Raw genomic sequence first — 27,974 nt, forward strand, 5'->3', positions numbered from 1 at the left:
TTTTCTCCGAGCTCATCTTATTGGTCGAATACGTCTCGGCTGGGAAAAGATTATGTCCAGAACTTCTAGTAGATTAGCTGAGTTGTTGAGAGACAGATTGTAAACTACAAATACTAGCATCCAATTATCCTAAATCTCAACTTTGCTTATTTAGACATTAGGTGCTTTCAACAAAGATGACACAACTTTATCAATCCTGTTATAAACTGTATCTGAAGATTTAAAGTCAAATTGTTTTAGTAATTCAAACATAATCAGGACACACCAGCAGATTTAAACATTTTCTTGAAATTCTGAGTTTTCTTTACTTTATTATTAATATGCAGGCTGTGTAAATTATTGTCAAAGAGAGTCAAGCTTCAAGGTTAATTTAGAAGCTGCTCTGGAGCTTTGAGTCATCCCTCATGTTCTTCCACAGCAGATGGGAGTTTGCACACTTGTCATGGATTTGACTGAAAGCTCCGGAGCAGCTGCTAAATGGACCCTGACGAATGAATTGTTTGTCCAAGGTCGAAGATCCAATCTCAAAAGCAAACACGCGTTAATGTCGACTTTACCGAATACTGAGGCTCAGAGAATCGGCTGAAATTTACACAAAACGAAGAAGTGACCACTTACAAAAGCAAACATACGAGCTTAGTGCGATCTCCACTCTTCATTTCAAATTCAAGCTGTGTAAAGAAACTACAGCAGTTTGTAAAGTCCTGTGACGAGAAAATGAAAAACTGACAGCAGAAGCTTTTGTGTTTTTTTTCTTGATTGTAACTTCATCCACATACAACCTTCAACATGTGAAATCCTAAAGAGGCGGCTAAACACTACAGGTGTATTATTCAAATCATTCAAAACTGAGTCTCTGTACCAAATGAAGTTGTGCTACATTTAAACAAATGCAAAACAAAAAAAAAAACAATAATTAAAATGAGCAGACATTCCATCATCAATAAATACATGCATCCATTATCTAGTCTTATACGTCAGCAAAATGAAAATAAGTGCTTTTCCCTATAGATTCAAACACGGCTCATCGTGTCGGCGTTGATGGGATAAGTAGCACTGTAATGATCGGAAGTCAAATAACACTGCAAGCTGTCGAGCATATTGACACGTGTAACCAGAATGGAAACGGCTAATGGGTGAAAACAATCATATGAAAATACAGATTATCATTGAGATCATCTGCCTTTTTTCTTGAATCTCTAACTGAATGATTACAAAAGCAGTTTTAGAAAAGCTCAAAGAATAATGATCGAGATGAAAATAGAAATATGTCACAAATGGTCCACTGCTCATTAACGTACATACAGATATATATTTATATTTATAATTGGCCCATTTATTGATAACCGGCTCTAATCCTGGCTGTCAGTGTTCAACAAATTTTAATATCATGGATAACTAAACGATTTAAAATAAAAACCGTCATTTACAAAGTGCACAAAAAGACAAAATGGGAAATAAAAAAGAAAGTTATAAATTAGCTTCCCATGCTATTATACAATCTTGTAACGATTAGTGGGACAATGTTCTGTTGGTTTGTGAAGCATCGGGAACAGGAAGTGTGATAAAAATATATGTATAAAAAAAATTAAATAACAGGAACACATTTGTGCCTACGATGTTTCCAGGGAAGACAAATGTAATTTGATCCTAAACTCGACGGCGACAGTGTCAGTCAATACATTTCCAATCTGAATAACAGTTTGTGACCTAAAGGAGCAAAAAGGTGAATTCTGTGTACAGACAAAAACACAATTTAGATAATAAATAGAAAATACTTCCATTGATAAATGAATAACATTAATATTTATGCCGGAGCAGTTATTTCAAATCATTTCCTACAATATCCCCCCCCCCCCCGTCTTTAGAACCAAATGACACGTTTCTAACCAGGAAACTTCTGAGGAAACAATGACAAATAAAATAAAACTCAAATATGGCCTTAAACAAACAACACGTGCATAAAAGGGGGAAAACACTGACTTAAGCATTATCAGTAAAAAAAACCAAAAAAAACCAGCTGCTTGTGATTTTTAAACTGGGAAATCTATTTAATATGATGTAGTAAAATAGCGACTTTTTATTAGCATGAGCTGCCCCAGGAATCTGTGGTCTCCACTAGAGCCCTTCCTCAGTATGAGTGGTTATCACAGCCAATAAGCAAATACAAACTTGAGCACTGAAATTCCATGTTTTGATTTAGAAAGTGTTTTGATTATAAAATCTGTTAAGATTTTTTAAACTGTAAAATATCAAACTCTGTACAAATATAATTATTTAACAACCAAAATGAACCAATCCTCGTCAGAAAATGTTTATTATTTGTTATTTAAAAACTGAGTATTGATTTATCGTTAACAGGTTTTTTTTATTAGTGTTAGGGTTAAAAATCCCATTACCCATCAGGCAACAGTCTCCACCAATTGTTAAGACTTGGGTTACTGGAAGCACACTGGCCAAACTGCTTTGAACGTTACAATGGGATCAGAAACCATTATTGTTAAACAGGTTTGTGTAACTGATGTGTTGTTTGCGAACAGCACTTTAGATTCAGATTCACCACAGATTCAAAGGGCTTTTGTTCAGGGCTTTGTTTAAAAGTCATGTGCCAATTTCATTCTCTTGGATCAGACAGGCTTCTTGTCAAGGTCCATTTCTGCGGGTGACATTTTATTCAATGCAACACGTAGCGCGACCTCCCACGTTAGCGCTAATTAACCGGGAGGCGTCTAAGTACCAAATTAAACTGGCCTGCAACGTACAAGAAACAAAAACCTTGCAGAGCCGCGAGGACTTTGTTCCACACTGAGGCACAACAGAATGAACTGCAGGGGAGTGTTTGGAGAACCGGTGAGGGATTTTGCCTTGTTGGGACTGATCCTAATGAAACCAGCAGAGTGAAGGATGATTGATTCTGGTGGCTGAGGGTCACGCAGAGGCAATGTAGCATTTAGGGAGGGCAGAAATCAGCGAAGTACGGGTGCTGCAAGGCTTCTTCTGCAGAGATCCTCTGCACAGGATTACATTTCAACAGGTTCTGGGTGAGAGCAAAAGAAACCAGTTAAAAATTGAGACAAAACTACAGATTGGCAAAAACTGGTTCGAGAGTCAAGCTCCTTCTTTTGGAAACTTAATGACAAGAATACATTTTATTGATGTCAAGTTTAAAAGAAATGTGTCTTAGTAGTTGGAATCATGAGTTTGTGCATTACCTAGAAAAGGTGCATTTAACAGCAGATCAACTTTTGTTCTAAAAAATGACAGGATATGTGAGTTGAGAGTGAAAATACCTGGAGTAGATCTCGTCCTGTGCTACTTAGTTTAGGGACAACATTCACCAGTGAGGTGGTGGCTGGATACATGGGATATGGCTGCAGGGAGAAAAGGAGGCAGTCAAATATATTTCAGTAAAACATAGTATAAGCTAAGCTCACACAGAATGAATGAATAATGTACCTTGTAATCGGGGAGTTTGGTCATAGTCTGCCACTGTTCTTCAGTCGGTGTACCCAACAATGTACCGAGTGGTTAAAGAAACATTGTCCAACTGGTTTAGACTGAAGTGTTTTTATACGAGATCAATGTCTGAGTCTCACATAACAAACAGTATAAGCAGGAAACTCATCGAGTCAGTATCTACAACTGATGTCAACAAAAGATATCTGAAGATTCTTTTCAACTGGTCGTCCACATCATTCCCAGGGAATAAAGGCCTTCCAGCGTTAGCCAGCTCTGAACGGGACAAAGTAAAACATGGTGAAAATGATTGAGTGGTTTAGTTTTACTCTGTTAAAAACCAACCTTTAAACACACAGAGTCAATCCAAGACATGTAGTGGTCCTGACCAGCCCCATTATTCTAACTGTGCATTTTTACTTGAATTAAATACATTCCCTCATCACTCTCCTTTCAATTTCATTTAATAAAACAGTTTTTCCACCTAAATGTGAAAAACATTGAGAGGAATCAGCAGCAGAGGAACCACACCTTTGAATTTCTAATTCTAGTATTATTCTGCGCTCTTCTCAAACAGCTGCAAAAAGTCTGGTGCTTTGCTTTTAGGCGTTTATACACAACTGGAAAGATACTGAAACTTCTTTGCAATGTAATGATTTAAAATACAATACACCTAAATGTATGCATTGTGCAATTTCAGCACCAGTTCTACCTGAATCCTAGTTCCACTAAGAACAGAGAGGCACATATCCTCATGTCGTCAACAATCACAAACAAACCTGCAAATATGCATCCAGCAGACCACATGTCGATTGAGGTAGAATAAAGTTTAGCACCAAACAGCACATCTGGAGGCCGGTACCACAAGGTCACCACCTGCACGAGTCACAAAGCACAGTGTCATGGTTACACCAGTTACATCTATTATCTCAGACAAGACGAGTGGCGACTTGGTGGTTTCCATTTACAACTTACTGACATTTTAACAAACTGTGTATTTGTCAGGTGTCAAGTATTTTACAGTTATAGTCCCAGGTTTTATAAAATGTGTTCAGTGCAGCAACAGAGAAGAGAACAAATATTTTAAATACTTTCTCAATTTGTGGGCAGATGGAGATGCACCTGTTTAAGACTGTAAAGTTAATTCCAGTGCAAATGCTACAGAATCCATTCTTTCATAAGTCAGCACATGTTATTTATACAAAAGCTGTCTTCCAAAACTGTAACATCATCTGTATCTATTGCTTTTGTTAATTATTCTTTTTAAATCACATCTTAGAGTATTTTCCAACAACACCAACCTGTGGAGTGTTATTCGTTCATTTATGTGAAAAGTTCTAATGTCGATTTTGAAAATAAGTTTGGGGAACTCGATACAATTTTGTCCATAAAACTACATTAAAACACTTGCAAGTGAATACAACTGTTGTTACTACTTTACTAAAGTGTTGGATTGTCAGATAAGGACTTTTTAGAGAAATTGTGTCACCTGAGAAAAAGTAAAAACATTGTTTAACTCCACTCTGAAGCTCTTTGTTGGATCTTTAAAGATATGACAGGGGTGTGCTGAACAACAGCACTGATAAACTGCTGCATGCACAACATACAGTATGTCCATGTAGTGCAGCATCCTTCATTTCTTCTCGCTGAAACACGGCAAAGGCTCTCGATGTAATACATTCTCTGAGATAAAAATGACCTTCCAACGTTTTAACTGTAAAGTCACAGCAGGTCAACTGTCCCCTTAAAATGAGATTGACCCTGAGGTCAGCCCAGCAAGACCGCAAAACTTATTCTCATTTCTCTGATAACATCAGCAGCAACACTCAAACACCACCTGAACCGCACGCTGCTGTGTGGTCCACTCCATTCCAGCATTAATTTAACGGCTCAACTTCAAGACCTCAGAGAATTATTTGAGGCCCTTAAATTTGCACCCAAACAATAAGACCACAAACAGAACAACTGCATTTTAATAGCTTAGAAAACATTTGAGATTGTGAGAAGAGTTTTCATCAATACTGTTGCAGTTTGCTAGTTAGATGTTACTACTGTGCCATATCTTAATATCAATTTGTATACTGAGCTATGGATTTTCGGGTCATGTTGTCCAGCTCTACAGAGCCTGGATGTGTTGTTTTATTGATGAAATACTGTTTGGTTTTAAAGATACTTTTAGCAATAGATTTGGGGCTTCTTGACCTAGAAACCACTTCTATAAAAAGCCTTGATGAAAGAGCACAAGTCTTTTCCTTTTCTTTGTTCGCCTCGGCAGATAAAAGATTCAGAAATCTATCTACGACTTGGTTTATCTTTAGATATGGAATGTGACCAAATCAATGCAGCTTCACACAAGTTAGAGGCTGTAGCTTGCTGCGTTAATGATGTACGACCTACCTCTGCTGAGTAACACCTCACAGGAATACCAAAGGCTCGAGCCAACCCAAAGTCAGCCAGCTTCAGCTCCCCATTCTGGAGAGAGAGAGAGAGAGAGAGAGAGAGAGAGAGAGAGAGAGAGAGACGTCACCAACTCTTTACAGATGACAGCAACACACACTCAAACTACAGAGCGTCAGAGCGAGCCATCAAGACAGAATACTCACTTTGCTTTCCTTCAACATTATGGAAACATAATTCTGACTGTTTAGCTTTTAACCAGCCTTCAAGTCAAAGTCCAAATGCATCGAAACACTCACTCTGTTGATGAGAAGATTCTGCGGCTTCAGATCTCTGTGAAGGACGTTTCGACTGTGACAGAAAGCGAGGCCTTTCAGCAGCTGGTACATGAATGACTGTAAAAAAACAAATCAATACGGGAGCCATTCATTTCACGATTCATAAGATGTAAGTGATGAGCTAATGACAGAATCACATTACAAATGCACTATGCATTTAAGTAGTAATACTATCCCTGGTTTAACTCTATTCTTGGATTGTCCAGGTTGTTGATCTCTCACCTTCACAGTTTCAGGATCGAGATCCCCATTGCAGCTGTCAAAATACTTCTTCAAATCCTGCAGTGGATAAGAGACACGTTAGCCTCAGGGGGACACCCATCAAAATAAAACATACTGTTGGTTTCAAATCTCACCTGATCACAATATTCAAAAACCAAGGTTAACTTCTTGTCACTGTGCAAAACGTCGTGTAGTCTGGAGGAGACAGAACAGACAGAAGTTGTTGTTTAGATGCTGATTGTGTTGCGTTTTAAATCCCCTGACAATCATGCCGAGTTGAAGTAGCAGACTGACCTGACTATGTTTTTATGCTTTAGCTCCTTCAGAAGGCAGATCTCTCTCAGGGCAGAGCTGGGGACCCCCTGAAATGAATGACAGCCACTGTTGTTAGCATTAGCCTCCTGCACCAACAGCCTGCTTGTGTGCACATAAGCTGCTAATAGTGTTAGACTGAGCACATACCTCGTCGTCATCGTCCAGCCTCACCCGTTTCAAAGCTACGATTTCGTGGGTTTCTCTGTTTTTAGCCTTGAAGACTGTCCCGTAAGTTCCTGCGGGGGGGGGGGGAATCGCAGGGTTAGATCCCAGTCAGCGTATCGATGAATGGCAAAGTCCTGACGTTAGCTAGCTAAACTAGCTGGCGTTAATATCCTCTAACACGGCGGACGGACATCTCCGGACAGATCTCGTCACTAACACGAACTAGTGTTGGTTCCTGTCGCTCTGTGTGAGGTTAACTGGAGGATTTATTTAACTCAGGAACAACGCTTTTTAAACGCCCTGCAACTGCACAGGAGCTATGCTAGCAAACCAAGGCTAGCTAATAGTAACTTTACAGAATAAGCGCAGGAAACTTACCCTCTCCGATTTTTTCCAGCTTTTCATATTTCTGCATGTTCGACCGAAGAAGCCAGCCCGGGGCCCGCTACCGAACTAATGACTAATTAAAGCCCCACACTGGGGTTAATGGTGTTCAGGTGGCTAACGTTAGCTTGAAGCTAAGTGCACTCGGGTCTGCAGCGGTCAGGCTTGTGTTGTCGGTCCCCCAGTGGCCAAAGGATGAATTGCAGCATTCCGCAACATCGATGAGCGCAGCAACTTTCAGCTCATCAGAGGAAAATGTATGTTTTTTTATTTGGAGACATTTTATAAAAGACTGATTATACAAGTGCACGTGACACAATGTTTTATAGAAGAGACTGCAAAGATAACATCTGTAAGATAAGATCATCAGAGATCACAGAGAGCAAGTGAAGTGGAGAGAATATCTCTGCTTTCTTCGTCCCTTTCTTTGAGTGTAGGATTTAAACTGGATAATCACCTGAAGAAATGACACTGTCCATAAATCACATTCCCTCATCATATAGGTTGTGTTTAGTCTCTTCAATCATGTATTTGTGGGAAAAAAACTAAATTATTTCTACTATGATAAAAAAAAAATCAAAAAAACAAACAGTGCACTAATCAGAACAATAGTTTATTAATTTTTTCTATACATAATAATTTATAATTCTATACAGATACAGTAAAAACAGTGTTATGAACTTCCCACTTGAGACTGTACATTAGGTTGGTTTGTTAAATCATCACAGACTGACCCAGTTGGTCCACTTGTAAAGTACATAAAACCTGAGTTGGCATGAAAATGGTAAAATTAGAATACATTTTATTTTATTCATTGTGTTCATGCAACCCTCCCCTATGCATTTAAAAATAAACTCTATTATTCATTGTCGATCTAGAGTAAACATGTTTTGCAGTGTTCATTTGTGCCCCTCAGCTCTTTGCCTGCGGATCAGATCAGAATACAGTCCTCCTTTGCTCAGCAGCTCTAAGTGAGACCCAGCCTTAAAAGAAAAGAGGAAACCATTAGATACAATTACAATATTACACAGTACATGAAGAAGAATCAATAACACTTATATGAATTACTGACAACTGGATGAGTCAGTTCTCTTCTGTGCATCTCTGAACTTTGGACATTTAACAGGATATGACATCACCTCTGTGAGTGCTCTGCCCCCTCACCTCCACAATGCGTCCGTTGCTCATGACGCAGATGATGTCAGCCCCTTGAATGGTGCTCAGCCGGTGGGCTATGATGAGCACAGTGCGACCCCTTGTGGCCCTGTCCAGAGCCTCCTGTACCACCCGCTCCGACTCTGCATCCAATGCACTGGTGGCCTCATCCAGCACCAGGATGCAGGGGTTCTTGATCAAGGCGCGGGCGATGGCGATGCGCTGTTTCTGGCCGCCTGAGAGTGTCGCTCCTCGCTCACCTGGGTTTAGTAATCTAGTGCTTAGTATTTACATCTCCCAGAGTTTCTTAAGAGTAGTAAAACCTTAAATGAGAGTACCCACCAACCACAGTGTTGTAGCCGTCTGGGAAACTGGTAATGAAGCGATGAGCATTGGCTTGCTTGGCTGCATTAATGACCTCAGTATCTGTGGCCTCAGGCTTCCCAAAGCGGATGTTCTCCATGACAGATGATCCGAACAAAACCGGCTCCTGCACACAATATTGAAGGATGCAGAACAGTGAGAGCTGGACAGCTACAAATGGGACTATTTAAGAATTATATGAAACAAAATATTATTCATATACCTGTTTTTAAAAAGAATGGGACATACTCATGATGAGCAACCTTTACCTGATTGATAAATCCAATAACTTGCCCCCTGAGCCACGACAGGTCCAGTGTTCGAATGTCAAGTCCATCCACCTTGACTACACCGCTGGTCGGGTCGTAGAAACGCTCCAGCAACGACGCCACCGTGGACTTCCCTACAAAGCATCGGATTGATAAGTGAGGGCTCACCATCAGACTGTTTACATGTCACACACATTACAATTAGAATCAATATATTACCTCCTCCAGATTCTCCAACAATGGCAACAGTTTTACTCGGAGGCAGTGTCAAGCTGAACTTCTTCAAAATCTGATGACCGGGTCTTGTTGGGTAACTATAAATATATATTAAAAAAAGAAATCAATAGACATTATCATCTGATGTTAATGTTCAGACAATGTCTACAATTGAACTGATGAGATGAGGTCCTAACCTGAATGAAATGTCCACGAAGTCAACTCTTCCCATCAGATTATGGTACGAGATGCGTCCCCCACTTGACCCAGGGATGGTTGGCTTCAAAACCAGATATTCAAAAACTCTGGCCCCGGAGCTGAGTCCTCTCACCATCTGCAGCAAATGTTAGAAATTTACAGTTTTATAAATAATTCTAAATGTTAAATGTGTATCACTCAGATAACACATACATGCAAAGAATTTTTACTCACCTGTCCAAAAAGGATAGAGATACTGGCCAATGACCTGAGCACAAAGACAACACACCAATTAAATAACACCAGATACATTTATTAGTTAATATAGAGCAATAATTGTGGAGCGAGTTGTGTCTTTTACCTTTGAACAGTCTGGGAAGCGATCAGGAAAGACATGAGTTCTCCAGGGGTCATTTCATTTCTAGAAATTAAAGTCCCTCCAGCGAAAATAGTTCCCAGAACGATGCCTGAATCATTGGCACACAATTAAAAACATTACAGTCCTGAGACACAACAGCAGTCTGCTTAACATTATGTTGATTAGTTAAAGTTGGTAACACACACTCACAATTCAGGGCAATGTTTGACAGTCCTTGGAAGACTGCTATTCCAGCGCCAAGATTTTCATTCATTTCACATGATTTGTCCACTTCATAAGAATATAACCTGTAGAAAGACATGATTAAAATTACATGAAATTAAAACATTATCTAATACCTCTGAGACACAGTGTACTGTGCTCTAAAAGCACCACAGCTGTGAGTAGATCAAAATATACTCTGACTTACTGAAGCTCCCGCTCTTCCATAGCAAAAGCTTTCACTGTCCGCACATTACCGAGGGCCTCATCTGCCACTCCTGTTGCTTTTGCCACCTGAAATTGATGTTTGGACACAGTCAGACATCAAATTAACATATGTTACAAACAGCAAAGGCTTCATAATATTCAAATTTAAGTGCATCTTTTCATTATGTATAAAACACGCTGTAAGCAGGGACAGACGAAGTAGGACAGATTACGTTTTCTGTGTAAAAGCATAATTCAGCTTTCTCTTCTAAAGATAATTTAACAATGCTGAAAGATGTCTTAAGAAAACGATGTTCTCTTCAGTACAAAGAGGTAATAAAACTCAAACAATACACATATATGTATACAAGACATTGTGCAGTCCTACTCTACCTGTTCTTGAGCCAATCGGGATAGTTTGCGGAGGAACGAGCCAATGAGAGCCCCAGCTCCCACTAGACAGGGAAGGACAACTACAGTCAAACCTGTGAGTTTAGGGGACATGATGTAGAGAGAGACAAAACATCCAACTGTCTGTGTAATACTCCGCAGACCCTGAAAATATGCAAAAAGAGTCATATAAAAAAAAGGAAGTGGAAGGTTAAAACTAGCAAATAGCTTGTATATCACATGTTGATTATTTTACAACACAGGTTTTCACTTAATACCTGAGAAATGACTAATTTAAAAGACGACTTGAACTCCTGAATGTCAGAAGTCAAACGATTCACCAGCTGCCCAGTCTTATTAGCGTCAAAGAAAGCCACATCTTGCCTGAGAGGAAAAGTAACAATGACAGCGTTAGTAGCGGTTACTTCAACATGTAATCTGTCTATAAGCAGTGCATAGTTAGAGGAACCATGACTGCATGCGTTCTGTAATATGTACCTCAGTAAGGATGCGAAAAGCGTCTTTCTCATGTCTGCTGCCACTCTCTCCCCAACCCGAGAAAGCAGGATGATGTAGCCGGTCGTCAGCAGGCCCTGCACAGTGGAAGGAATGTATATCAACACTACACATACTTGCAACTACTTTATCATAATCATAAGATTCTGCTGCTTGTTGATGAAGCAGGGGCATTTTAAGCTGGGCAAAATAACAGATTTCTTCTTGTGCACTTACTTGGACACCATACAGGCCGAGCAGCTTCAAGGCAGGACCTCTTATCTCATACATATAATTCCCAGTCTGTTCCCTCAGGTAACGCGCCACAACATTCACCAGATCCCCGAGCATCAAGGGGATTTGAATGTTCAAGATCGCTGCAGCAAAAGCAAGCTGAGAAGAAAGACAATCAGTTTAGCTGATCAGCATTTCCATCACAGTATCGATGACATGTCACTGTCTTTAGTGGCCTTACCACAACAGCCCCCATGAGAGCGAAGAGCTGAGGTTTGACAAATTCCCACAGGATATGCCATTTGAATTCGGGTGGAGGTTTTCTGGCGACAGCTTCCACCAGGGTGTTGTTGTTCACGTCTTCCTCGCAGTACGCCACGTGGCAGAACAGCCGTGCGGAGACCGTGAGCACCGCTGGTCCCAGGATGAACTTCAGGGACACTCCCGGGGGTTTGGATGTCCGGGTGGCAGACTGGCGGACAGCTCTCTGGGTGAGGCGCCACATACGACTGACGGCATGACCCGGCTGTTGTGAGGAGCTGCACCCATTAGACCCTGGAGCTGTATACCACCTGGATTTGACAGAGAAGATTCATCCAATTAGACATAGACAATTATAACCTAAATAATTTAAAGGTTTTACAAAACTAATGTAACAAATGCAAGGCACGTATATTCTCTACAGGCATATGGCCAGAGAGGCTTTCTGAATCAGGCAATTATCATTATCAGATAATCTACATTTATTGTATGATTTAAAGTATATTAACTATAACCGTATTGTTAATAATTAATAGAGTTGCTCTCGGAAGTGTGGCTCAATCAAAACAGGATCTTTGAGGCAGATATCGATATCTTTAATTGGGCGATTACAAGATCTGATAATGATATTTAAACTAATAGCATTGTTAATCATTGCAGATGTGGATAAAGATACATTTTAGAATCAGACATTTTAATGATAGTGAAAACTGAACTGCTCTGTACTCTGTAGCAGAAAGGTAACACTTCCTGTACTGCATATACTTACATACTTAACGCTGATTATGTACTTGTAATATCTTAACCTTCTTTTATGGTTGTCTTCTCTATTATTCATTGCTTTGGAAAGCATTAGTCTCTAAATCTGAATGTTTAACGTCCTAGGTTCTTCCAATAACCTGTCAAACACTAACAAGTGCATTTTGATATAATAAAGATTGATTGCTATAGTGGCTGACACACACACACACACATACATATCCACATTAAGCAGCACTAGGAAGGATCACTGTGAACAGAACTGTGAGTATAAACCTCAAACTACTTATGAATCCTAAGTGAGTCCATTCAAAGTGATGTTAAACAACTGACATTAGCCTCAGTAGCAGCCGGTCCCATTACTTTACCGTGACAGTTTCCAGATGTCAGCCTGTTTGTGACAGCGCGGGTACAACGACAGTGAACGCACCGGAGCCGCGATGGTCGCTTTACTGCAAAGGATCTGAAACATGTTCGATGCTTAATTCAGGGATGACAAACTCATCAGGTCAAAATAATCAGTGCGCTAAACTGTAATCCACGGCCATCCTGCGGGCTGCCATGTTGGGTCTGACCCACAATGCATTGCTCTGTGTCTAATCTGAACCTGTGATTTCAGGTCTGTGACAACATCGAGCAGCTTCATGTCACAACAGCTGATGATCTGCAGGATTTTAAGCGATTTGTGAAACACTGATGAACCGAGACGCGACAAAAAACACGAATTTGTCTGGTTAAACCGCAAAAACTACAATCGTTAACCGGAAATGACATCAGCGTATGCCGCGTTCATGTAATTTAATTCCAATCGTAATTACGAGCAAAACAGTAGATGGGGGGGGGGGGGGGGGGGGGGGGACGGACGTTAACTTCAATCTTCAAGATTCAGGAAGATTTATTGTCATCCCAAAACGTGAGGTATATAAGAGGTCCCGGTAAGCAGCAAATAAATGTAATGAAATAAAATTAATAAAACAATAGAATCTCTAACTAAACAAGGAGTCTGTTGTTTCTATTATATTGTATTTGTCATTCATATGTATTGAACATGTCTAATAATAATGCAGTGAAGACAACTTTGCAGGGTAGAATTTGACGTTTATACATAAACTGCACGATAACATCATGGATTGCCACACATACACACCACAGCAAAATAGCAAAGGTTATGCTATTTGTTTGGTGTGACTAGATAGATAGATAGATAGATAGATAGATAGATAGATAGATAGATAGATAGATACTTTATTGATCCCGAGGGAAATTTAGGTATCCAGTAGCACACAAAACAGTCAAACACAAAAGCATAAGGATCATAAAATGTCAAAATGAGTCAAGAATAAGTTCACTGCAGTGAGATGAAAGTCTCACCACCAGAACTACTACAAAGCTGACACTGTAAAAAAGTATGTGCTAATGGAGATACTGACAATTCAGATATAAGTATTGACTAACATAGCCTGTACACTTATGGTACAGCAGATGTGTATTTAAAGAAAAAGGTGAAAACAGTGCAAGAATAAAACTTAAAATATAAAACAAAAAAAATATAAAATCAAACTAGGGCTGCGAGCAGCATTGTGCGGCCGAGCACTTGCAAACTCAGGACCTGATGCGGCCACAGGAGAGGTCGGGCACCGGGTGAAACTCCGAACCACGCCCACTAATCACGCATTATGGTCCAGACCATCAAGTGCAGACCACACGGGGAAAATTTTATGTAAATCTAATTTAAGTTGTAAAATGAGGCTTACTTCCTGTTGCCAATAGGTGGTACTATCACTGCATAAAGACTAATATATCTGTTCAGGTCAAAAACAATCTTGTTTCTCTTCAGATCATATAAATCTTTCACCTTTGCAACATCTGAGACATCACATGAATCTATGACCACTGACACTGACATACAGATACAACGACCTCATGCTTTGATGGCGTGTAATCAAACTTTGACGCCGCGCCAGGTCAAAGGACCAAAAGATGTCGTGTTACGAGAACTCAAAAATCGAGGTAGTTTCAATCTCCATGTTGTTGAGATGACCCTCGCCGAATTTTAAGTTGATCTGATGAAAGCTCTAGGACGCGAGTGTTCTCCTTGTTATTCCCCGCTCTGTCCGAGCCTCCCTGAACGCGGCATTAAACCCGAAGTGACGTCAATGACGTTTTGTTGACATTTGTTTGTGAAAGACAAAAACACTGGACCCACACGGGACGGTGTGTTTTCTGGAGACAGAGCCCCGGGACGTACTGAGGAGCACCGGGTCGTGATTCAAAACGCAGCCGCGTGTGTGGCAGGAGCCGCGGCCACGGGCTGAAGCGGAGACGGAGGAAGACCCAGAGCAGATGGAAGAAAACAAACCGTCGTCACCCTGACTACACGAGAGGCTGAATCATTCACAGGCTAACCAGCCACCACACAGCTTTCCGCCACACTTAGCTCGTGTACAGGCGTTTTGTGTGTATTCATCACCAGCAGAATATCTGTCTTCTTATTTTTAAACTGCTTCCAAGTATTCTGCATCCTGTCGCGGCAGTGTTGGGTTACACAAGCGTCCGTCCGTCACACTAGCAAGTTAGCAGGCTACTGTTAGCCTCGGCTAACGCTGCCCTAACTTGAAGTGCTGGAGGAACCAGCTGCAGCATGTAGCCGGGGTCCCGACACTGGATTCGTGTCAGACTGTGTTTACCACACGAGAAGCCGTCAGCTGGGACACACCTGGAGAATGTGAAGCACAATGGCCAACTTGGAAGCTTACCAGGAGTACCAGAGGATCGAGGACTTCGAGGAGGACTCTCCTCCGGGCGAGGAGGATTTACTAGTGCATGTGCCCGAAGGCCTGAAAGGTAAGTGTGTTATTACTAAATTATAACTATATCAAAAACTACAACTGCTCTTCAATGCTATCGGCCTCCCTCTCTGAGAAAAGGCACAACGATAACCTTGTTGGTTTTGAAGATAACACGATGCAACTGGGTCAAGGTTGGTTGGAGATTGTGATTTATTTAATGCCTTGCTTTTCTGTTACAGACTCATGGCACCATATCAAGAACCTGGATAACTTCTTCACCAGGATATCCTTTTAATTACAGTGCAGTTAAATAACAGGTCTGCCGAAGTGCACTGTCATTGCACATGTCACTGGGTTCAGGTCGTGCTGATTCAGATGCACTGTCACTAATCATATTTAGAAACTGTTACTTCTTGACTGTGTTACTACAAGGAGCAAAGTGAAAGTGAATTTTTCTACAGAACTTCCAGTCTGATGTTTGTTTTATTTGTTATATCTTGTGTTGTGCTAAACAATATCTTTCCTTGATCAATGTACATATAGTGACTGTTCAAATACAAAGTCATGTTTGATGTTCTCTAGCTCAAATGATTTCAGATTTCCCTTAACCAGCCGGTCCACATCTATCATTTTCATCAGAAGAATGGCTTTGCTTGTATGATGTTGTCAGAGTTCTTTGAACTTGTGTAAGTATGAGAGTACAGAGTTCACATACCTAAGGGATGCACTGTGAGATATGAAGAGGGATGTGCTTTTATTCCAGTGCACTAGGTTGATTGATGATGCAGTTCCAACAGGATGATTGTTCCTTGTAAACCTTATTTATGACTTTTGTAACTTCATGTTTTGACAGTCATGTGTGCCTTAGGCTTCAGCATGAACAAGCTCAACCAGATGATTCCCCCAGCAGTTCCACATGAGCTTCCTGGGAATGTGTTTACTTTGTCTCCTAGAACTGTAATTCCATTAGCTGTAATCCATTCATTTCAGTCCAGCGTGTCAGTTGAACATTTAGTTTATTTTACCGTCTTGCTGCTACCGTGTCAGTAGGTTATCTCTGTCACTGGTGTTGGCCTGAATCTGGCGAGTGGCCACGGGGGGGGGTCATTAATAATGGGGCTGCTTCAACCATTAGCTCTAGAAATCTGTCTTCATAATGACAGTTCAAAACAAACCTCAGCCTGTCTGTCGACATATTTAATAAGGGAACTGCAATTGATCTGGCCTAACCGCCAGATTAATCTACTTTGAATGGATCACTTGTCAGTATATAAGGACATGTTTGTCTGTTTCGAAATTAAATAAAGTCACTCACACTCCCACTTAGTGTTATTAAGTATAAAGCTTGATCTATTGTTTTCTTTTCTCGTCTCATCCCAACAGTCAGCTTTTGTTTGTTGTCACATTCACAACGTTCCTTGTCAACTGTGTGGAGTACGACATCCTGTTCGCCAATCGAGCCGTCAATCACACCGGGTCGGGCCAGAATCCCTTGGACAAGAATAAAGTCACTCTCACAGATGCCATCCTACCTGGTCCGGAGTGCACTCAGAGGTAATGTTGATTAATGGAGCCGTACGGAGAGATTTGAATTAAATTTTTTTTCCTCATGAGGGAATTAATTAAAAAAGCTTTAGTCACATAAAGTGATGTCTGATGTTCTTGTCCTCTGATTTAAACCCGTTTTAATAAGATGCTTTGTTCTTAAGTAGACATGGTCCTATATTATTAGAACCCTTTTAGATACAGACATTCAGAGGGATTTCATTTGTCCGGCTTAATACAGTTGTAATTAGACTTTCAGACTTTCTTATTAGATTGTGCCAGATGAGTCTTCGGAGGGCAAGATACAGTCACATTCTCGGGGCAGGGATGTGGAACAGTAGCCTATATAGCTGTTCCAAGTGGGTTTCTTGCTTGAATTATGAGAACTCTCCAATATTTCCAAGCAAGGATTTTTAAAGCTTCTGGTTATTACTGTCAGCAGCAGTTTGCATTGATTTCAGAAGGAATAGTCTTTTCATTATTCTGTGTGAAATCACGAACAGTGAACCACTTCTTTGCTGACGTCAGTATCCACTTCTTGACATCTTAGACAAAAAAGAAGCAACATTGGACTTTTGCACATCTTTGTGAAAACATCTCTCCAGTTGAAGCTTTTCAAGTTGGACAATTGTCATAATATTAATACAATATTACTGGTTATAACAGAGTACCAGTACAGGTAGCATTACATGTTGCAATTGATTGAAAACAGTTTAAAACATAAATTGTTTAACTTATTATCAGTTTTGAATTTTGTTATTTTTAATTACAGGTGACGCCAGTTTCTAGGAAATGTCTCTCTTTCTCTGTTTTGTTGATTATGTCAACCTGAGATTAGTAGCTTCGAGTTGCAGCATTCTTGGAAGGTATTTGTGTACTGTGTTCAGACTCAGTACACTGTAAGTGATAGCTTCAGCGATGTAAAACCAGCCCACTGAGTTACTGACCACTTGGCTAGGCCGCGAAGCTGACTACCACATGACACCTCACCAGCAGGCTGAAAGGGAAACCTCCCCCACTCCTCATTTTGTCATATTTTTCTCTACTTGTTTTCCTCCAGCTCCACTAATAGGCCTCTCATTAATTTGTTCCTCGTTCTGATTGTGGCTCACAAGTCGTTTATATCAAAGTCAACATTGTTTGACTGCGTGGAGTTCTTATCTGGGAACAGCTTGTCCCACGATGTGGGAGCTCTCTGTCCTCGTGCCCCATCTCTTATTTCTATTTTAAAACCAGATGCTCGTTCCCAAGAACATGCTAGCACCTTATTTATGTCTAAAAATAACTTTATATATAATGATATGGGAATTACTTCAAAGAGCATCAGAAATGGCTTGGTTAATGGCTATTGTGATCAACATGCAATTGTTTTGATATGGACACTCACTTGAGTAGCTCTTTGAGTGCTCATCAGGACTAGAAAAGCGCTTTATAAATACAGACCATTTACTCGGAAGCTTACTTAACCGTAGAGTGAAGTAAGCAGGTCACTTAATTCAAAACCTGTAAACAAGAGCTCAGTATCACTTTAATAAATTGCAACATATACTCAGAGTAATAGTTTCTCAGTCTGCATATATTTTAAATTGCATATATATATTTATATATTTAAATTTGCCATAATAGGGGACTGACATATGTTTTCTTTATTAACTATTTGTGTACATCCTCTGTTTAGGATTCAAGACAACAGCTGGATTATATTTCTTCTCATCATGGCAGCGATTTTCTGGGTCTATCGACTTATTAAAGTCTTTTGCAATGTCCTGAGCTACTGGGAGATCAGGCAGTTCTATATCAAAGCACTGAAGATCAGAATGGTAAGTGCTACGCCTGGAGGCTTGTAAAAATAAAAAATAAAAGGTTGTCCAAATGCATAGATTTGTTGTACTCATTGTTGTGGTGTCTTGTGTTTACTTTGTGCTTATTGCACCTGTCCCCAGGATGAACTATGCAACTTCACATGGCAGGAAGTCCAGGACAGGCTCATCAGCTTGCAACGAGAGCAGCAGATGTGCATACACAAGAAGGAGCTGACGGAACTGGACATCTACCACCGCATCCTGCGATTCAAGAACTACATGGTGGCAATGATAAACAAATCACTGCTACCAGTGCAGCTCCAGCTCCCCCTGCTGGGCAATGTGGTGTTCCTCACCCAGGGCCTCAAGTACAACTTTGAGCTCATCCTCTTCTGGGGTCCTGGCTCGCTGTTTCAGAACAAGTGGAACCTGCACCCCAAGTACAAGCGGAACGGGAACCGCCTAGAGCTTGCCCAGCAGCTGAGCAGAGTCATTCTCCTGATGGGTTTGGCCAATTTGCTGCTGTGCCCCTTCATCTTAGTGTGGCAGGTGCTTTACGCTTTCTTCAGCTATACAGAAGTGATCCGCAGGGAACCTGGAAGCCTGGGTGCCCGCCGCTGGTCCCTGTACGGCCGCCTATACCTGCGTCACTTCAACGAGCTGGATCATGAGCTGCATGGACGCCTGGGTCGTGGTTACAAACCCACATCCAAATACATGAACTCCTTCACATCACCACTACTGACTGTGTTTGCAAAGAACGTGGCTTTCTTCTCAGGCTCAGTGTTGGCTGTTCTCATTGCACTGACAGTCTACGACGAGGACGTTCTGACAGTGCAGCACATTCTTACTGCTATCACAGTGCTCGGGGTGGTTATCACTATCACCAGGTGAGATTTCAGAGCCAGGTTATTTACCTGGAACCATTTCTGTATCACCCCCTGTATGTTTACACTTAATAGAAGTTGTCAGTAAATTTATTTTGTTTCTTTTGTTATTTGTAACATGCTATACAGGTGTATATGTAGTTATACATGTTTAATGTGATATAATGTGATTTTCATTTTTTTCTCCTAGTTTTATACATTTTATTGGTTTGCAGACTCTTTCAATTTGTGGTGGCAAGTTATCTGTAGACAATATATCTTATTTATTATTTATAACTATAGCCATACTGCAAATCACTTATTTATGAATATGGGTAAAGAACACCCTTGTTACAAATCAAAGTTTACCAAACCCCCAAGTTTTATCATTTCACTTATCTCACATGTACAGGAACTGTATAATTTTTGATAAAATGTTCTCATTTTGTCCATGTCCGATGCCAGGTCCTTCATCCCAGATGAGCATATGGTGTGGTGTCCAGAGCAGCTGCTGCAGTGCATGCTGGCTCACATTCACTACATGCCAGACCACTGGAGGGGCACAGCTAACAAGGGCGAGACCCGTGACGAGGTGGCGCAGCTGTTCCAGTACAAAGCGGTGAGGATGCAAACATATTTATCCCATTCAAAACTGAAATCATGGATGTGTTTTAGTTGCACCTGGTCAATGTGAAGAGTTCAGATAGTAAAGTCATTGTATGTATTGATAAATTCTAGTGAACTAAAAGTGTATTAAATTTATTTTTTAATTTGAGAAGATAAGATGTTTTTTGTTTCGTTCAAATCAGGTTTTCATCTTGGAGGAGTTACTCAGTCCCATCGTCACACCCTTCATCCTCATCTTTCTTTTGAGAAAGAAGTCTCTCGAAATCATTGACTTCTTCAGGAACTTTACTGTGGAGGTAGTGGGAGTTGGAGACATCTGTTCCTTTGCCCAGATGGACATCAGACGCCATGGAAACCCAACAGTGAGGCCTTTTCCTTCTCTGACACACAGTCAGCCTTTTTGATACGTGTCTGAAATCGACTCCTAATAAGCTGATCTCAGTGATAATGTTGTTTCTTGAACTTATCTGTATCCTTGAATGTGTCTGCAGTGGATGTCAGAGGGGCAGACAGAGGCTTCTGTGTACCAACAGGCTGAGAATGGCAAGACAGAATTGTCCCTCATGCATTTCACCATTAAGAACCCGCGCTGGCAGCCGCCACAGGAGAGCTCCGTCTTTATCAGCCATCTGAAGGAGAAAGTGCACCATGATGCACAGAGTGGCCCCTCCACCCAGCTACTGCTTTCTGAGGCTCCTCTCTGCACCTCACTGCAATCCAATGGGTCTTCTACTGTGGTAAGAAGCCTGAGAACCACGTAGCGCACACATGTACCAAACATGAGTAAAGATATAAGTGATGTGAATTAAATTAGTAAAAAAAAATTCTGTTGATCCATAAACTACTATTAAATTAAATAGACTGTCAATTGTGTGTTGTTGTTTCCAGCCTGATAATCTGTTGGCCAGTGTCTTGGCCCACCCCATTCTAACTGCATCTGGACTACAAGGACGCGACCATCACTTCATCCCACCCAGCACCGCCGCCTCTGCTGCTGCCAGTGTCCTGGCCTCTCTGTCCACCTCCCAGCTCGCACACACCAGCCGTGGCCGCTCACCGGGCCTCCTGCCCTCCTCCGTCCACCCTGAGAGCACCATGTACCGCAGCGAACGCAGCATCACTGACAGGTACCTATCAGCCACTGTATTTACTACGGAATTGTTTATATTCTGCAGCTGGAAACCTAATTTATAAATCCTAATTTTCATATTTCATTCACACGTTTCTTTTCCAGTATGACTAACAGTGATTCACGCATCCAGAGAAATGCACTGCACTCAGAGTTCGCCTCCGCAGAGATGAGTCTCCACGCCATCTACATGCATGAGGTGATTTACTATGTCCTACATCATTATTACAATACCTAGCTTCCCTTTAATGTCGTGTGTGGGACGATTTTAAGTTCTACTCCACAAAATAAATCTGCCTTAGTTTTCATGGCGGGAAAAATATGTCAAAACCACTTCAAGCTCCCCTTGTATACCACTACTCTGACGCTCCATTCTGCTGTATACTGACGATGACTTGTCTCTCCAGCTCCATCAGCAGACCTCTCAACCACAGAGGACTTCAGGACTGTGGCAGAACTCAGTGCCAATGAGAGATCTGCACACAAACACTGGTAAATTAAATATTGATTTTGAACTTTGGTGTAACAGAATGTGTTCTTAAGCAGAGTTGAACAGCTACAGTAAATATTATTTTAGATGTCAACATTGAGTCAGTGTTCTACAACTCCTTACAACCAAAACAAATAATAGATTCACTCGTTTGATTTCTATTTTGTGCAAGTTTGTTTTTTAAATCTTATGAAATGTTTTTATTGTATTGTTATATAACACTCAGGCTTCCAGGCGCATAGTGGCCTTGGTTCCAGCATGTTCGTGCCCACCACTATCCAACTTGGAGGCTGGCAAGAAGAAGAGGAGGAGGAGAATGAAGATGATCAGGAGATTAACAGTGGATCGACTCCAAAGCAGGGCACAGGAAGTAATTGTTGAAGTGCCTTATGCCATAAGGTATATGCTCCTTTTTCAAACTCTAGAATGATGCGTGTCTGTATCTGTGACAAACTTGTTTGTTGAACTGAACAATGACCCGTCTTTCTACGAAAAGGATACTCTGCCATTATAATATTTCTCTCTTTCTTTTTTTATAGTGTTTACATTGTACTTTCTTTGATGAACATTGTGGCCTTAGATGATCGTCATGGAGAATTTAGCATGGACCTTTAAAAACATCACTCATTCATTTGTGGGAGAGGCTCGTTGAATAACCACTGTCTCTGCACCTCCACGCCTCATCCTGTCACGTCAGGCAGACTATGGCATCAGGGAAACCATACGTCTTCCGTCCGCTTCATCACGATCTTCTCATAAACTTGTACAGAAAACCACAAAGTACACAGGGCAGAGAGACGATATAGTGTATTCGTAGGATCAGTGTGTGGCGTCTGGGTCAGAGCTGCAAAGACTGCAAGCCGTATCTCAGCTGCCTGAACAATTTAAATCATCTATACAAAAAACTTCAGTATTTAAAGTTGTGCTGTTTGACCCCTGGTGATTTGTAAATACACTTCCGCATCCTACCTATCCTGTCAAAGTCCACCTTTTTACTACCAGAGCTTATCCTTGAAAAAAGAATACCAAGTATTGATATGATAGAACTGACTGTATAGTAACCGTACTACTAAAACACAGTGCGTACCTGGCAAAAGCCTCATTGGTTTGATAAAATATGTTTTTAAACTAGGCATACACATGCTTTGATGCTGCTGTCTGTAAAGGGGTCCCAAGATTTATTTTTCAGTATTAATATGTCTAGAGCTGATCTACCAAGACATTAGGTTTCCAGGTACACTTGGCATCAAAATCTCAATGCAGAAGATAAGAGGATGTCTTTTTAATTCTCTAGGCTGGACACAAAGTCAGCTTTATGCCTTAACACCTGTCGTATCCTAGTTTGCCACAGTGGTGGTGAGGAAAAACAAATACTCGAATCAATACCTCTCGTGTAAATACACAATATATGTTGTTTTTTTTGCAGTGTACCGACGCCTCTTTCAACTGCATTCGGATTTTAATTGCATGTGTAAATGGAACCTGTTTCATTTTCTGGTTGTGTTTCTTGCCCAGCAGATGTTTTGAGTTAAATGTCCCAAAATTTGTTAAGAAGAATCTTTTATTTATTTGTCTTTAAAGCAAAAACAGAGTGGTATTGCTTTAGCAAATCATTGTTGTGTCCTTTACCCCCCAAAATTCTCATATAATAATGAGCTAATATAAGAGCTTGTGCAGTTGAGTCTAGCTTTAGGTTAAAGGAATTCAGAAAGAATTCAGGACAAATTTGGCAAATTCTGAACAGGACAATTGGTCGCTGGCTTTATATTTACTCTACCTTTTACTTTTTAAAAGAGCATAAGGAGAAAAACTGCTTCCCCACAATCACCATCATTTGGTAGCTTTAAAAGTATTTATTTCCCCTTTTCCTCCAGATATTTAATTGAAATATACTTATAATTTATTTGAAGAAATTATTTTAGAAGTATTCTCAAATTGTTCACTTGTTTACATACAACCACAGTAATTACAAATGAAAAAAAAAATAAACACATTTAACCCCCTTCCCTAAAAGTAATTAAAAGAAAATACATTTTCCATTTGAAGAACACGCCCAGCTGCATGATGTTGAATGTTGATTTTAAAGTTTAAAATCAACTGGGACTAAATCTGCTTGTTGCTGTCATGCATCACGCAGCACTTTTTTTTTATTGCACTCTACGAAGGTCACAGTAGTATAGATCTCATCCTCCTCTCCTGCAAGAGCTACAGATACGTCTTGTGTTCAGCAACTGTTCCACTTTCTTTTTGTGTGTGGGTGTGTGTTTATGTGTGGATGGAATACTTGTGGACACCTGTGTAATTATGCTAACACAAACTCTGAGTTTTGCACTGAAAAAATTAAAACAAAGCATAAAAAAAAAAAGAAATCAGATACACTTCAGAAAGGGCACGTCTCAGAAGGGACACCGAGTCAATCGCCATCCCGAATGACCTCTTCTCATCATTTGTACATAAGCATAGCATCAGCACGTATTGTAATGTCGTCGTCGTCGTCGTCCACAGCAGACTGTCTGGAGACAGTGTGGCAAATCACAAAAAGGTCATTCTTACCTCTCGTCAATAAAAAAAATTGCCCTTTAGGGGATGATGTGTGTTTCTGTAACACTGTTGTTTTTGGTTTTTTTTGGTTTTTTTGTGGTTCATCTTACAAATGCAGTGAGTTGAAGTTGAAGTAGAGACTCAGAGGCTCAGCTTTGTGCACAGAGTTTACACATTTACAGCTCACTGTTGTGTTTCTCATTTTCCTTTTCAGCAGTGCCTTAGTATTAAGGTTTAGTATTTACTCTTCTTTTGTTTAGAAGACATGTCATGTTACCATCAGATTTGTGTTCACGGTACACACTATGTTCAGTGTTTTTGTTTGACGAGTCATTTGTGTATAACACCTATCACGTCGTGAAACTGTGGATGTGGCTTGTAAGATGAGCTACAAACTGATCTGTTGCATCTGACTTGTTCTGGTCGTGGTGTCTATGCCCGCACTGTCTTGAAAGTCCCTAAAGAAGCAGGAGTATGCCTTGTTATCTGCAGCATCATCCTGGCCAATTTACATCAAACTATGTCCACTACACACCAGTCTAAATATCACAGTGACTGGAACAAGGTGCTAAGTTTTCATCCTGAAATGTTGAATATGTTTAAAGACATGTTTTCTTTTTTTTTAGAACATTGGTTTGTCTGTTTGTGTGTGTGTGTTTGTGTGCGGGTGTGTGTGTGTGTGTTTTTTTTCTTCTGTAAATTAAGACACACTATGGAACATGCCAAAAGAACTTGTTTTCAGCACAGCTTCACGAGATGTGCTGTTTCCAGTGAGTAGAGAGGCAAATAAACCCTATTTTGAGTGTATTTAATCATTTCACTTGTGTTTGATTATGTGATGTTTATTTAAAATAAAAACGCATTTTAATTTTCTTTATGTTGCTGTTGGTAAATTGCAATGTCAGCTTGTTTAAGAATGCAAAACATTTTCTATGCCAGCCTAATGGTTCCTGTAATACAATACACCTGTAATATTGGCAATGATGTTGGTTCACTTAAATTACAAGAAGTAACTTTATACAGTATTACAGCACACGCACGCATACATGTACTCACAGTACATTGAATTATATAAGACCTCAGGATACATGGATGCCTACATGTTACTGTGGGGGAGAAGACAGGAAAGGACAATGTTTTTTTAATACTAAGACAAGTTGGAGAAATGAGATGTGCAGAAAGAGAAACGGAAGAAAAGAAACAATTATATCAAGACTCACAGGACAAAACAGTATGTTGCAAAAAATATGCAAAGATGAAACAGGAAGATGTGATTATTGGGCAAGAGGAAACAGTTCATGTCATAGTTGTCCGAAATATGAGCGAGAAAGAAGGCAGCTAATTGTAAACCTTGGCAAGATTAAAGTTTTTTATTTATTTATGAGATATCGCACAAAATTACTAAAAAAGCAAGTATTATCGAATACTTTTTCACTATCTTAGAAAAACAAATAAAATTGAGAGAATATAATCATTTTAACTCAATGGAATAGATAATGTAATTATTAGACATCCTGATCCACACTCCATACCAGCTGGTGGCGGTAATGCAACAAAACCGCCAATTAACCGAAGAAGAACGAGAACCTTGAGGTGGGTCCAATCACAGCGTCTCACTTTAAGTCTTCATCATAGATGGATTTAATTTGAAGATGGTTCACTGGCGGAGAAAAGCTGAACTGAACAGAGCTGAATCATTAGCAGAGATCCTCTGTGGTTTTAGTTTAGGATATCTCACTCTGCACAAACTAGAGACACAGTGATTTGATCTGATATGTTTGTTGTTTGTCCCTGAAAATTGTTATTTACTTGTTTGGTTGTTGATCTCTCTGTCGATCTCTTTGTTGTTGCTGAATATCCTCCAGACTTACCTGAGAGAGACTTTGTCTTTTCTCACAGCTTTATAATGTGATTCCTTCTGTTTGCACACAGAACATGTTTGTTAATTCAACATGGAAAGTTGCTCCGTGGTTCAAGTTAATTCAACATTAAATAAACATTTCTACAGCCGTCACAGTTTAAAAAAAGAACCTCAGAATGACTAAGAGTCATATTTTTACATTTAATTAACATTTCATGAATATTGCGTGAGAAGGCCATCTTTCCCTCCTGAATATTTTAAACCCATTGAGGATTGGGGAACAGTTATTGTTGGAGACACATGTATTTTACAAGCATTTTTTCTCTGTGATGCATTCAGCTTCTCTGGATTCAGAAAATAACCAGATTTGAAGTAAATTTTGGAGAGAAACTGTAAAGAGCGAGAAGAGTCAGGCCTCAAGGCCTCACCTCTTCCAAACAGTTCAATGTTCCCAAACTACAACGTCATGGTAAGTTTAAATCCTTCTTGGTATTTCATTTTTTTAATGAAATTAAATTTAAGTTATTTTGTTCACAGAGATTGTTCATATGTGAAATGTAGTTAAGAAAAATGAAGAAAAGGGGAAACTTAAAGTACATCTTTTTTTTCTTCTTCTGAAATTAACCACTTTATTTTAAGACGCCTTTTTCAATAGCTCTTTATTTTTTTATTTTAAATGCAAACCTTATTTTTCTTGAAACAAGAAAAGATTATTTTATTATTATTGTATTATAAGAGTACCCTCCAGTTCAATGTGAAAGTGAATAATAAACATTGTTGAAATACTATTGACTTGTACTTTCTTTATTTTGTTTGACCGTCAGTTTTTGACTTCATACAGACATTGATACAACTACTAGGCTACTTCAAATACAAGGCACTGAATCATTATGATGTTTCGGACCTTTGCTTAAGGAAATTCTCTCTAACTGGACCTATTTGAATTTAATTGAATAACCCTGCTATATAATATAACTGATGCTGCTGTTATTGCATCTCTTATTATCATTCTTACTCACTGCAAAGCCATTTTAGTTTTACTTGGGATATTAAGACTATTATATGATGATAGAAGAATATTTATTGAAGAAATTCAATTTTTAAAGTAAAGCCAAACATGGAATTATTTATCTGTGTTCTTATCATTATGTTGATGTAGTTCTTGAACAAAAATAGTCCTGTCATTTAATCCTCAGTGTAAGCAGCAAACATTAGGGCACTTACTTTTGTTCACGCTGTTTTTAATAACAGCTGGTTGGTGGTGCAAAAGGACAGTAAATCTTGAGAAAGCCTGGACAAACTTCATCTAATGACTGGTTTCCCTCATTTTAATATGTCGGGGGAAAGGTCTGGACTTTTTTGTGTGTCTTCAGAATAGTTCGAGTGACCTTTGTTTCACTTTTCTGTGACAACCCTGCTACTTCTGGCAATATCGTCAACGGTGTCTGCATTGTAAATAAACACCACATGGTTGTATTACACACTATTCGGTCTCATCAAGTTTCCCTGAGTGGTGTTCGACTGACATTTGCCTCACTTGTCATCAGCTATGTAAATGTTCCTTTGAATTCACACCCATGTGTTTCAGATGTGAACATGATACAGCCGTGACCTTCTTCTTGAAATGGGCGAGAGGTCCGCTGGAATGCCAGAAGAGCAGATACTTCAGATACATTGCATCCAATTTATCTAAACCACAAAAATATGTTTTACTTTTCTGTTCTGTAGTTGCTAAAAACCCAGCCAGCAGCTGTGTGCCTGTCTGCTGCCCTCTACTGTGACGTGTTCAATGTGCCAGGAGAGGGGGACCACTGGCCCAGAGGGACGTTTGGATGATTACCAAAGGTTAAATACCGTCCAGGATGTGATCCGGCGCTATTAAGTGACTGAGCATCCAGAGCTTCAGACCTCAGGAAGAAT

General features: G+C 40.0%; 3 protein-coding genes across 4 annotated transcripts; 1 reads left to right on the top strand and 2 right to left on the bottom strand.

Annotated features, from left to right (window-relative positions):
• Window positions 1-739: 739 nt before the first annotated feature.
• On the bottom strand, window positions 740-7,470 carry cdk5 (cyclin-dependent kinase 5). Its single transcript, XM_034613245.1, has 12 exons — window positions 7,272-7,470; window positions 6,876-6,964; window positions 6,708-6,775; window positions 6,548-6,608; window positions 6,414-6,470; window positions 6,153-6,248; window positions 5,854-5,928; window positions 4,236-4,332; window positions 3,663-3,732; window positions 3,457-3,517; window positions 3,291-3,371; window positions 740-3,037 (listed from the first exon to the last, which is right to left on the bottom strand). The coding sequence occupies exons 1-12, from the start codon at window positions 7,306-7,308 to the stop codon at window positions 2,951-2,953; spliced, it is 879 nt and encodes a 292-aa protein (XP_034469136.1). The 5' UTR covers window positions 7,309-7,470; the 3' UTR covers window positions 740-2,950.
• A 404-nt stretch (window positions 7,471-7,874) lies between these two features.
• Window positions 7,875-13,097, bottom strand: abcb8 (ATP-binding cassette, sub-family B (MDR/TAP), member 8). Its single transcript, XM_034613248.1, has 16 exons — window positions 12,773-13,097; window positions 11,626-11,956; window positions 11,388-11,543; window positions 11,154-11,248; window positions 10,934-11,039; window positions 10,659-10,820; window positions 10,267-10,352; window positions 10,047-10,144; window positions 9,840-9,945; window positions 9,713-9,746; window positions 9,478-9,614; window positions 9,284-9,378; window positions 9,065-9,198; window positions 8,775-8,922; window positions 8,442-8,692; window positions 7,875-8,260 (listed from the first exon to the last, which is right to left on the bottom strand). Exons 1-16 carry the CDS (start codon window positions 12,874-12,876, stop codon window positions 8,177-8,179), a joined length of 2,127 nt encoding a protein of 708 aa, XP_034469139.1. The 5' UTR covers window positions 12,877-13,097; the 3' UTR covers window positions 7,875-8,176.
• Window positions 13,098-14,530: 1,433 nt separating this feature from the next.
• atg9b (autophagy related 9B) lies at window positions 14,531-25,066 on the top strand. Of its 2 annotated transcripts, XM_034613246.1 has the most exons (14): window positions 14,531-15,248; window positions 15,433-15,476; window positions 15,815-15,879; window positions 16,577-16,747; window positions 18,417-18,558; window positions 18,682-19,430; window positions 19,872-20,025; window positions 20,216-20,395; window positions 20,525-20,770; window positions 20,922-21,160; window positions 21,268-21,361; window positions 21,570-21,654; window positions 21,879-22,051; window positions 22,192-25,066. In XM_034613246.1, the coding sequence occupies exons 1-13, from the start codon at window positions 15,140-15,142 to the stop codon at window positions 22,031-22,033; spliced, it is 2,433 nt and encodes an 810-aa protein (XP_034469137.1). In that variant the 5' UTR covers window positions 14,531-15,139; the 3' UTR covers window positions 22,034-22,051; window positions 22,192-25,066. The 2 variants fall into 2 exon arrangements, with proteins under 2 accessions (XP_034469137.1, XP_034469138.1); XM_034613247.1 differs by having other exon boundaries at window positions 14,585-15,248; window positions 21,879-22,622.
• Window positions 25,067-27,974: the final 2,908 nt, after the last annotated feature.

This window comes from Hippoglossus hippoglossus, chromosome 17 (genome assembly GCF_009819705.1).
Source record: "Hippoglossus hippoglossus isolate fHipHip1 chromosome 17, fHipHip1.pri, whole genome shotgun sequence".
NCBI classification, from domain to species: domain Eukaryota; kingdom Metazoa; phylum Chordata; class Actinopteri; order Pleuronectiformes; family Pleuronectidae; genus Hippoglossus; species Hippoglossus hippoglossus.